At 41.4% G+C, this 12,331-nt stretch overlaps 1 protein-coding gene across 1 annotated transcript in view; it reads right to left on the reverse strand.

Moving 5' to 3' along the window:
• Positions 1 to 9,433: 9,433 nt before the first annotated feature.
• OCA2 (OCA2 melanosomal transmembrane protein) overlaps positions 9,434 to 12,331 on the reverse strand; it is a 189,131-nt gene continuing 186,233 nt past the window's right edge. Inside the window, exon 23 of the mRNA XM_056861864.1 lies at positions 9,434 to 9,568. Within this exon, the coding sequence (XP_056717842.1) occupies positions 9,484 to 9,568 (85 nt within the window). The 3' untranslated portion in view covers positions 9,434 to 9,483. The remainder of the gene's footprint in view (positions 9,569 to 12,331) is intronic.

The following is a 12,331-nucleotide window of genomic DNA, read 5'->3' on the forward strand; positions in this document are numbered from 1 at the left end:
ACTGAGAGTAAAAGTGTGTCATGAAAAAGTGACAACTGGTGCATTGCAACTACTTGCCAAATGGACATGAGATTTTTCACCAGGACATCAACATTCAGTGGACATTACCAAAGCCGTTGGTTATCTAGTTTATATGGATACTTTTCAATCTGTGTAGTTGTGGACAGAATAGTTAGGGAAGACCCTAATATATATAATGTATAATCAACCCTTTTTCATCGTTGCTAATTTAATCAGCCAGAGGAAGCCTAGTACATTGAATGAGACATAATTCACATGGTTCACTCAGGAAGGGTTCCTTTCCTGTAGTTTTGTGTCACAGAAGTGGGGGGAGGGGGATGGAGGGGGAGGAATCAGCCACAGAGCCCCTTATCTTGCCTGATGACTGCTCTGCCGCCCTCCTGCATAACCACTGGGCAGGTGTGGTTGGCCACTGCCACAGACCAGGATTTAGAACATTTACTTTACCAAAGGGGGTGTGCTGGCCCACCAGGGCGGGGTGCTGCTGTAGCAGCGCGGTGCTATGAAGAGGCCTGCAGCGGGCGGGGCAACAGGCTGGGGTTTCTGAAGCCGAGGCTTCTACAGCTGGCAGCTGTACTAATTGGGAATGGGTGTAGTAGACACAGTCCAGTAACAGTCCAAAGTTCAGTCAGGGTGAAAGGCAATCCGTCAGAGCAAGAGGCAGAGGCGAGGTCAAGCCGGTCCAAGGTCAGGCAGGGAGTCCAGAAGCATTCAAGGTTGAGAAACAGTCCGAGTCGATACACAGTCAGCCAGAGTGGAGTGTCGCAGGTTCGCAATGCGTTGCTTCCACAGCTTCTGCTGATTCAGCCCTCCTGAATACTTGCAGCTGTCTGGGAGAGGCAGCTTCTGTAAAGACTCAATTACTATCTCCATTGCTGTCCCAGTTTCTTCTTTGTTGCTCTAGCCTGGCCGAACGCCGGCGTTGTTCTGCCAGGACCTGGCTCATTTTCCTCCGACGAGTCCCAGGAGACATCTGTTCCTCATGGTCTCCCGGCTGCCTTGGCAGCTTCCTCGATGTTCCTGGGTTGGCCGGCGTCTGGTTTTCCTTAGGCTTTTCTTTAGCCGGTGACTTTAGGGTTTGTCTTGGCAATACATCACCATCAGCTGTTTTCTCTGTCAGTGTGGGTGGGGAAGGAGGACTCTGCCCCTGGATCTGGTCTTCGTCAGAGTCTGAATCTGTTGTCAGGCAGCTTCTGACAGGGGGGTCCAAGTTACCCCTCACTTTGTCCTTTGATTCCCTTGGCAGAGTCCCTTTTTATTGTAAGAGGAAGTAGCCTGACTCAGCCTCCAAGCCTGAGGTGTACAGAAAACCCCCAATAAGGTATGAAAACATTTATTAACAGATTACATTTAAAATAGAAAAGGACAAAAGGACAAAAGAAACACAAGCTCTAATATGGCAAGGTTATCAAGCACATACAAACAAATACAAGTTCCCTAACACATCTAAACTTACTGTAGCTGTCCTCATCTAAAACAAAATGATTCAGATCACTCATAAATCATATAAATCAGTCATTAATAAATGCTGTTTGTTAATAGAATTCTACCCTTCTGTGTTTGGCTAAATAGTCCTCAGTGATGCTAATGGCTGACGATCATTTTGAATCAGCAGTGTCCTTGTGCATGCACAGTTTTGGAAAACCCAATGTAAACTTGACAATGAGGAAATTGAAATTGTTGAAGACTTTCTATTCCTTGGCTCCATCATCAACCAAAAGGGAGACTGCAGCCAAGAAATCAGGAGATTGAGACTGGGAAAGGCAGCCATGAAGGAGCTAAAAAAGATTCCGAAGTGTAAGGATGTGTCACAGGCCACCAAGATTAGATTAATTCATGCCATTCCCTATTCCCTATTACTATGTATGGGTGTGAAAGCTGGACATTGAAGAAAGCTGATAGGAAGAAAGTAGATTCCTTTGAAATGTGATGTTGGAAGGGGGTGTTACGGATACCCTGGACTGCCAAAAAAAAAAAAAAAAAAGATCAGTGGGTTATAGATCAAATCAAGCCTGAACTGATCCTAGAAGCTAAAATGACTAAACTGAGGCTATTGTATTTTGGTTACATTATTGGAAGACAAGCATCACTAGAAAAGACAGTCATGATAGGAAAAGTTGAGGGCAGCAGGAAAAGAGGAAGACCCAACAAGAGATGAATTGACTCACAGCGCATTCCTGACATGCGCCAGCAGCCCAACCCAAAGGCCTTTGGAGGCCAGCAAAGGCCTCCCCTGGCGCAAGGGTCCACTGTGCTGGCGTGCAGGTGGCACACGCCGGCATTTGTGCCCCAGCACCAGTGTGCAGGGCCAGACACCAGTCTCTGGCTGCTACCGCAGCAGCACCAGGCCCGGACACCAACGGAACCTGCTGCCAGCGTCTGGACGCCGGCAAAGGACGCGGTGGCAACCCAGGGGGCGTTCACGGGGTGTAACGCCGTCCCAGGAGGCATTCCCCGGGTGTTACAGCACCGGCCAGGGGGCAGGGCCACCGTTAGTCTCGGGAATGCTCCCTTTGTTTTTGGCCAAGATATGCCACCTTTTAGGTGGCATTAAATTTTAATTAAATTTTAGGTGGCATATTGTTTTCCATTGTATTAAATACAAATTGTTTCCCATTGTATTAAATTTCGTTTTGTTTAGTTTCAACTTGTTGATGAGATCTTTAATCCTTTTTAGCTGCATTTAGTTTAAATTGCAGTAGAAAAACAAGACATACATTTCCTAAATGAATAGTTATCGATGGCGCTGTAATAGCAGAATAATAGCAAAAAGTAGCTGTACTGAATATAGCAGGATGAAGAATGCAATTGGGGCCACATCTGGAACTAATAAAGATTAGCATGCTAAAAGCATTTTGACAACCACAAAACCAGTTGCATTGATGCAGCTTTATGCACGGAATTGGTCTATGCAATTCATTGTAGTGCAACACAGCAGAATGGATTTGCTATACTTGTCATGCGTAGGTTTTTGATCTATTATGCAGTACTAATCATTTTAGAAGTGTCATGTTTCTGTTGAGCACTGCAATATCTGGAAAGAACATGCTTGAAGACTTATACTGGGACCTGCTTAGTGGGTTGGATCCCGACTAAATTTTCTGATGGCAGAATGGAATTTTCCTGCCTCTTTCCCTCCCACTGTACCTCTCTATGAAATGCTGCTCCTTAGGGATAGGGGACCCTGAGGAATGACATGAAGGGGTTCTACAGTGGGAAGAGGGAATCAGGTGAAACTGCTCATTTAGTTTGGATCCAGCCCAGTTGACTCTATGGGCACTTTCACACAGCCCAAATAATGCACTTGCAATCCACTTTCAATGCACTTTGAAGGTGGATTTTATTGTATGAACTGGCAAAATCCACTTGCAAACGATTGTTAAGGTTCACTGAAAGTGGACTGAAAGTGCACTATTTGGGCTGTGTAACTCTCCATGAGCAGAAGCCAACTTTAATGTTCATATTGCTGGCAGGATAAGGAGCTGCATGTGGGAAAGGGTGCTGTGCACACAGCTTCTCGTCCCAATGAAACAGCCAAGACCGTGCACATTAGAGGCTGTTTCAAAAGGAATGTGGGAGTTCAGTTCAGTCCTTCCAGGTATTCTTTCCCTGTCAAACAATTGACTGGTTGAACTTCAGCTTTGTAAAAAGGTATTAGTGCACAGCTCTGGCTGCTCTATACTTGCTCTGCTGGTTCCAAATAAATCACATGAAAGCCCTGCACAGACTGCATACGTAGAAAATAACTAAAACATTCCAGCCTGATCCTATGAACTGAAGTAGGCCATTACTGTAGAGTCACATGATTCTGTGCACTGAGAAAGAATTGTTCCCTAATAATCTTTTTGTGTTGCAGTGGAGAGTTGGGTTAAAATTAGTAAATATGCAGTACAGTTCATCTTTCTCCCGCACTATCATATACTGGCATTTTATTTTCTGGTTCACTTCCTATTGACTAATTCTCCAAGGTTAATTTCATGTTATTGGTCTGTAAGAAGGTATGGAACATTATGGCAATGAACACTCTGTTTCATCTAATGGGCATATTACTGGCATAATGACAATGGTATGCAATTGAATTTACTGTTCTGAAGTACGTAGCAACTTAATTTTAGTGTATTGTGAATAAGAAGCCACCAGGACAGACAGAAAGGGTTGGGGGTGAGGCTCGTTTATCCAGCCCTGTAGTTCTGGAACACTATATTACAATAGCAAAAAACAAAACCCAAATTACTCTCGTAAACAAACAACTTTATCTTATGTTTCCATTATTATTGACATCTACACTTCCAATAAGCCTGCTTTTATAGCACAAGCAAAGCCGCAAGAATGCTTCAGGAAAACCATCCGTTTATTTTCAAGGGAAATATTCAGAGGAAAAGCAGTCAGTTGACAAATGGACTCAATTTATGTCCAAGACTTTGCCTCCAAACAGACCGTTCCTTCAGTATGATATTGCAGTCCTTGTGCATATCTCACCTTGTTCTGGAAAGAGAAAGAAACTCTTCAAGCATGTAATAAAACCTCTTCAGTTGAAGGCTGGATGACACAACTGTAAGAACTGCAGTATATTCAGGGGACATATTACCTCACTGGCTCCATTTTGGATGCTGTACTGAAGAGAGCACCTCCCTTCCTGCCAAGAAGGGATAAATAGAATCACACCTGATATAATCATATTAGCTAAGAGTGCTCAAGAAACTAACCTGAGGCAATGTCTCACCCGAAGATAAGCATTCAGAGGTGCCCAGGCCCCAGTGAGGAACATCCAGTCACTCATCAATGGGCATGTTGTTATAAAAGATCCACTCAGTTGTCATTTGTATATCTTCTTGTTTACTGCTTGGACTGGACCTCAGCACTCATCATCAACCCAACTCTTACCGCACAGAGAAGCCATGCCCAATCACATTTGGGCCAACCATTTCCAACCCTTCATTTCTCTCCTTCTATGGAGTGTGAATTTTGGTGCATGTTTTGATCCATGTTGGAAATCAACATTTCCGTTCTTAACATCTGAACTGCATGCTATGGTCATCATTTTTTAAAAATTCCTGAAGCTGATGTTGCTGTACAAGTTCCTCATTGTGAATTGGTGCCATTTCTATTTCTATCATTCCTGACATCATGACATAATTGTCCCAATTGAGTTTTGGCTATTTTGCATTGTGATGTAAGGTGAAACTGTAGAATGTGAATGAACATCATGCCCATTTCAGAAATATGCTTATGAATTGATATATTTTAATTGGGAAATTAGTTTAATGACTTCTTGCTTTCTCCTGTTATTCTTTGAGCAAAACTGTGTTGAGCAAAACTATGTGTCTGGACAGTTCCATATGTCATCCCTGCTACAAGATGTCAACTTAGATATAACATATTCAGTTGCTAGATTCTGTGCCACTGCAATTGACATACGACGGAGGAGGGGCTGTGCTAACCAGCAGTCTTGAAAATGAAAGCAAACAGTTATATTATATGTGCTCTCCTTTCTTACCAAGTGGTTCAGTCATTATACTAACTAATGAACCAGCATGTTTTATTCAGATGTTTTTCTAGACGACTGTAAATTGGTAACTTACCTGTTTTACTTGTGCTGGTCATTGACTGTAATAAAATTTCTATTCTATGTGTTGGGTGTGACAAAGTAAAATAGACACACATTTTTAGGTATGTGCACCATGTATACTGTGACTTGAATAGCTCTGGCTAGCCTAACTTTGTCAGATCTCAGAAGCTAAGCAGAGTCCACCCTGGCAAGTATTTGGATGAAAGACCCCCAAGGAATACCAGTATTGTGACACGGAAGCAGGGAAAGGCAAACCACCTCTTAATGTCTCTTGCTTTTAAAACCCCACCGTAATTCAGATGTGAGTTGACAGAAATACTCAATCAGCACATTTCCAACCTTATCACAGTAACTATGCCCTTCATGAAGGGCATGTTTACTGTGATAAGGTTGGAAATAGAAAATTCAGTCACAAAGGTTGAAAATGGAAATTTAACTGGCAATTTCTTGAAAAATACATTTACAGCCCATTCCTGAGGTTGGGGGCTGAATGGGCATAGAGGAACTTATACCGCCCCCCCCCCCCCCGGCTATGGTGTCATCACAGCCCTCAGACACCAGCTTGGCCTCCCACCGGCATCCTCCTGGTGCAAGTCCTCGCACTGGCATCCCAGGAGGTGGGGGAAACCTTTTTGGAAGCGCTGCAGCGCCATCATGGCCATACCGTCCGCGGCCGCTGCAGCTCTCAAGAATGGGGTGTAAGAGAAAGTTATATGAATATCTAGAAACAGCTCTGGCATACATATTTAACATATCTTTGGTCTCTGCGGCTGATAAAATTAACATTTATCAGATTGCTAGGCCCTTCGCGCCACAGATAAAAGTGTTGTACATGCACTTCACAACAGCTTGTAACACCACAGAAGCAAAAGCATATTCACCCTTCCTCCCCAGACCAGAAAGAGAAGGCAATAGTGAAATTTCGGCCGTTAAGTATCAGCAGGTTGGATTCTATGACTCTCTTCACCTAAAAGCAAAACTTCTAGTATCAGAAGTTTTGTTTTACTATTAAAAAGCAGTTCCTTCATCAGCACAGAAGCTCCTTGTGCTGGTGAGAACGCCACCATTAACAGATTAGCCAAAGGAGCAAATTCAATATATTTTAGGCCGACAATAAAGCACCATACCTTAAAATATTGTAAAGTTTATCCATTCCAGTAAAATTTTAGGTCATACAGGATGTTTTAATCTTGGGCAGCAAGAAAGAAATTTCAAATACAGGTTTCAAAACTTGATGGAGACCCTTAGATGGACCTAACAGATTCAGTAAACTAATGGACCTTCTCCAATAGTCAGTGTATGTGTCACTAAATACATGCCAGAACATGATAATAAAAGATATAAAACTGTGGGCATTTCTTGAAGTATTATTAAATGTTTATTTTATCACATAACAACCAAAGAATGTACTTGTGGTATAATCCTCAATCGCCAAAACAATACAAAATTGCTAGTTCTTTATCTTCCATGGGCATGATGTTTCCTTACATGGTGCTGTACTGATAGCGGAAACAGGCTTATTTTGGATTTCCTCTTAGCTGTTAAAAGCCCCTGAATAACGGGCAATGATGTATTAGGTGTATACAAGAAGGAACCATATTTACATCAAGAGCAAAATTTTATAGTGTTATAGGTTTTCTCTGCTGAACAGAAAATGTATCCTAAACTGAACAGTTGCCTCTTTGGTACTGGCAGCTACTGAAGCACTAATTAAATAGAATTAGTCAGGAAAAGAGATAGCAACACATACTTTAATTCCAGATACATTCATTCTGTATCGTTTTTATTCTTTAGTTCTGTAATTGCAGTCACTGAAAATAATTCTTTCTTGTCAAAGGGATGGATGGAAATAGTGAAGGTTTTGTTCTTTTGTCATTAACAATACCAATGCAAGTATATATGCATGGCTAGGTACAATACTGCAAACACTGTATATCCCCTGCATAAGTCATAGCTAAACAGCCCTGGAATTTATCTGACATGCTAATTATCCCAAATGTTTTATTTAGATCAATCTCTCTTAAGTGCAGAATAATACTTCCTGTGAAAATACTTATCTGTAGAAAGCCATTAGCCAGTTTAAAAAGGGATGGTTGTTTCTATTTCAAATCCCACTTTCAGTGTTCTTAAAATACAGTGTGATATATTTCATGATACATAGCACAGCTTGTCTATTTACATATCTACCACATCAAGCAGGGCTGCAGATCAGATGCCTTAATATAAACAGCTAAAATACACTGACAAAGACAAAGGAAGTTCTAATGAGATACTACTGAACATCTGCCTTTGCAAGTGGGGTTTTCATCTATGACTATCTCACAGACTATAGTACTACCTTATTTCAGGAGAAAATATAGTCCCTTGTGATATTAATATTTCAGATGATGTTTATATACATAATAATTAAGGCTGAGCTTTACAAAGATTTTACAGTCTGTAAAAATTGAATGATGCCTTTCTCTTTCAATAATTTGCAGCTTTCATTGAGAACAGGCTGTGGAAAGTGGCTGTTTTTTAGAATAATTCCTGAATGGCTGTGATTGCCTATGTGATTTTATATTCCATGTATATGCAAAGTAGGAGCCCCGTGGCGCAGAATGGTAAGCTTCAGTACTGCAGTCCAAGCTCTGCTCACGACCTGAGTTCAATCCCAACGGAAGTTGGTTTTAGGTAGCCAGCTCAAGGTTGAGTCAGCCTTCCATCCTTCCGAGGTCGGTAAAATGAGTACCCAGCTTGCTGGGGGTAAAGGGAAGATGACTGGGGAAGGCACTGGCAAACCACCCCATAAACAAAGTCTGCCTAGTAAACGTCAGGATGTGACGTCACCCCATGGGTCAGGAATGACCCGGTGCCTGCACAGGGGACCTTTACCTTTATATGCAAGTATTGTGCTCACGCTAAGCATGCTACATTTGCCACTAGTGATATCAGCATCTGGTTGGCTACATAATATCCAGTACATGGTCCCTGATTAGCTGGAATAACTTGAGAAATAATTGAACATTAAAAAAAAATTCCCCAAAGCTGCAGTGGGGTGGGGGCTGACTTGAAACAGCAGTAAGTAGTGAAATGATGGAAGAATTAAAGCACTTTTTAAGGAAGCCCTCCAATCATTAATTTTGGGCTGAATACCACACCTGGAGAGCATATGCTCAGACCTCATCAAGGTTCTCAGATCAAACCACTCAGCTTGGGACAATGGTAACAATAAAGCCCCAAAGGACATTGGTAAGAGATGAAACATGAGAATCATGATTGATGATGCAGCATTTGTTTGCTCATAGCTTTTTTAGACTTAAGGTTAGCGATCACATTTGAACACTTCCTCATATTTTAAAAGACAACCGCATTGCACACACAAAAGGAGGGAAGGCACTTAGGCTGGTTTTTATTTGTACCATGCAATTTTCCTTTTTGTAGAGCAGTCACATCACAGTCCCCCCCGTGCCCTCTAAAATCATAAAAATTCAGCAAAAACTACCATGTTACACTTTTGATTGTGTGCCTCAGCCTTTCGGTTGCCAATCATTAAACCCTGTTGTATTGATCCAGAGCGCCAAATGCAACCAGATAATGAACATATATTTTCTTCCATTCACAATGGCCTCTATTTAATTTCAGGAGGATGCAATTCTAGACCAAATGGGGATCATCTACATCCACTGAAATGTATGAGGATGCCTTTTCCATGCAGAAATGTCCATGGGGGCAGTGGCATTTCCATACTTGAGACAGAAGCAAGGTATGGGGCTGATAACGTGTGAGGTGTTGTTGTTTTTTGTTTTGCTTTCATTAAGACTTTTGAAAGTACAGCATAGGTTAAAAAAGAAAGTTTCTTTTGGTCTTCAATATACATGCACATTGAATATATGGTATTAATGCAAACATTATTAGGTCCAACCCAATACAACATGGGAAATGAGGAGATAGCACATTCCAATGGTACAGGACATGATCATCATTGGGAAGCCCAGCCTGAAACAATAAAAAAGGAGAAGAGGTCAGTGAGGACACATTGTCTTGCTGAGGTTGTAAATGTTATGATCATGTACATCTAACTTTCAGTCCCAAGACAAAAACTACACTTATGTAACTTTTTTAATTGCAGGCCACAAAGGCATTATAAATGTAGTTTAAGTGGAAGTTCAAGTTTTCTGGTTACCCTTTGCAGACTTGTATGTATCTGTATCCCCATCAAACACACACAGTGGAAACAATCTGCCACAAAGCTATCCATGATTCATTCCCACTAAGAGCAATGGAATGGGATTTAGTTGAGACTAAGGTTGCAGTACTGAGAACACTTTTCTTAGAGTAATCTCCCTAGAATAAAATGGGGCTTGCTTCTGAGAAGAACTGGTTAGGATTTCTAAGTATAATTTCAATGGGATTTAGGGCCAAACTGCATGTGAGTCTAGAGTCCCATGGATGGAATACTGGACATTAGGCCAAATCTGGGTGTGTGCTGTACATTGGGGGAGGGGGTGAGTTAATTCTTTGCCTACAATGCCATCCCAATTAAAACATTGTTTGCCTGGTTGCATATGTTCTGGTAGTAGGGGAAAAAAGAAAGGTATCCAATTTGTGCTGGAAGTTTTCCTCCATTAGGGAATATTAGGGAAATATTATAGGGAAACATTCCTTTCCTTTTTTATTTCAAGCTCATCTGACCAAATATCTTGAGCGCAACATACATAGGGGAAAATTAACTCCTCCTTCCCCAGTGCCATGGCTCTAAACTATTTAGCCCCATTCTTCTGCTTTTAAGAGCCGAACAATGTCATGCTCTCACTCATAGATCTCCAGTGTCTCATTTATTTTAGCCTGCTATTTAACAAGCTTTTGCTGGATTCTGCCCATAATTTGCAAAGCAACAACTCACAGATTTTATAGCAGGGCCATAACGGGGGGGGGAGGGCATCCTCCTCCCCTGTGGCATGCAGAGGGGTTGGCAGAACTGCCTCTCCTACAGGAGGAGTGGGCGCCTCTGTGCCGGGTAGTTCTGCTGCCCTCTCAGCATGCCACAGGGGCAGCAGCTGCCCTTCTCGCTCTCCTCATTACAGCCCTGTTTCATAGTTCATTACAATTCATTAATTCCTGGTTTTGCTTTAATACATGGGTTAGATTTCTATGCTACTATTTCACGATATAGTTTTTCCAGGTATGAAAAGTTGTAACTGGGAAAGAAACTGTGACTATTAGCTCACAGATTCAGAATTTTTAAAACTTATTTCACACTACTTGTATATAAGCAAGCCACTGGAGTGGTTTACAAAATCCATAAACAATACTACTCAAAACAAGATAAGATAAACCTATAGCATGAAGATGCTAAAGACGAACAGCACCACTAAAAGGTGAACTTGGTAAAGTCCACCTTGAAAATGGAAGTCATCGCTCTTCACAAAATGACAACTAAGGTATCCAGTCAAACCTCTCTAGGATGGTGTGACATTCCATAAACATGGGCACCCATTGCAGCTAGATCTCTCTAAATGAACTTGGAGTAGACATTCTGTCAAGTATACTGGGCTAACCCTATTTAGGGATTTGAAGGTTAAAACCAGCACTTTGAAACTCTTGTGTAAGCTGTTAAAGAATGGATGTGATGACTTCACTCTGCAGTTATCAGTGCATCTCCAGAATTCTGGAATGGTATGGAAACTATAACACTCTTCAAATGTCAGCCCACATAGAATACATTATAAAATACATTACAGTAGTCAGAGGTCCCAAGACATGTATCATGGGAAATAGGTCTGCATTGCCAAAAAGCAGATGCAAGTGTCATACCAATCAAATATGGAAAGGGTACTCCTGGCTATATCCATCATTTCAAAAGAGTATCCCCAGGAGTATCCCAAACTGTGGATCTTAGGGGAACTGTAACAATATACTTCAAGTTCAACTGAAATGAAGTAGGAGAGCGACTCAGAATTCTGTGAAGACGACAAGTTGCTCATTGCAAACACATTTCAGACAACTGAACAGACAATTGTATATGTGGGCCTCACTGGATGGCCAATACAGAAATCAAATAGATTACATAATCAGAAGCAGAAGATTGACAAGCTCTATTCCCTCTGCTAAAACAAGCTCAGGAGCTGATTGTGGTGCACACCATGAATTGTTAATATCAAAAATTAGAATAAATCTGAAGAAAAACACCAGAACATTCACTGGAAAAGACAAGAGTCACTGGAAAAGACAATAACACTAGGAAAAGTTGAAGGCAGCGAGAAAAGAGGAAGACTCAACATGAGATGGATTGACTCAATTGAGGAAGCCACAGCCTTCAGTTTACAAGACCTGAGCAAGGCTGTTAATGAAAGGTCATTTTGGAGGTCATTAATTCATACGGTCGCCGTAAGTTGGAAACCTTCACTTAACACACACACAACTCTTAAACCATTTCTAATTAAGCATCACATGAGAGCAGGCTTGCCTCGCCTCCGCACACCAGAAGCATTATTTCTAATTAATGCTTATATTGTTTGACACATTAATGACATATAGAAACTGTAGGTTTTCTGTCATTATGTACATTAAGCAATTCATAAGGTATCAATATCTTCATATATACAGTTACTTTGGACATCCCATTAAAACAACAGGAGGTTGAAGAGTCTTTATAAACAGCCATATGTGTCCCACCCTTACAACCCAAGCCAAGGCTAAATTTTGGCCAGAAAAAATATTCATTTCTACTGTTGTTCTGAACCATCGAGAAAACATGTG

The sequence above is a fragment of the Euleptes europaea genome, chromosome 16, assembly GCF_029931775.1.
Source record: "Euleptes europaea isolate rEulEur1 chromosome 16, rEulEur1.hap1, whole genome shotgun sequence".
NCBI classification, from domain to species: domain Eukaryota; kingdom Metazoa; phylum Chordata; class Lepidosauria; order Squamata; family Sphaerodactylidae; genus Euleptes; species Euleptes europaea.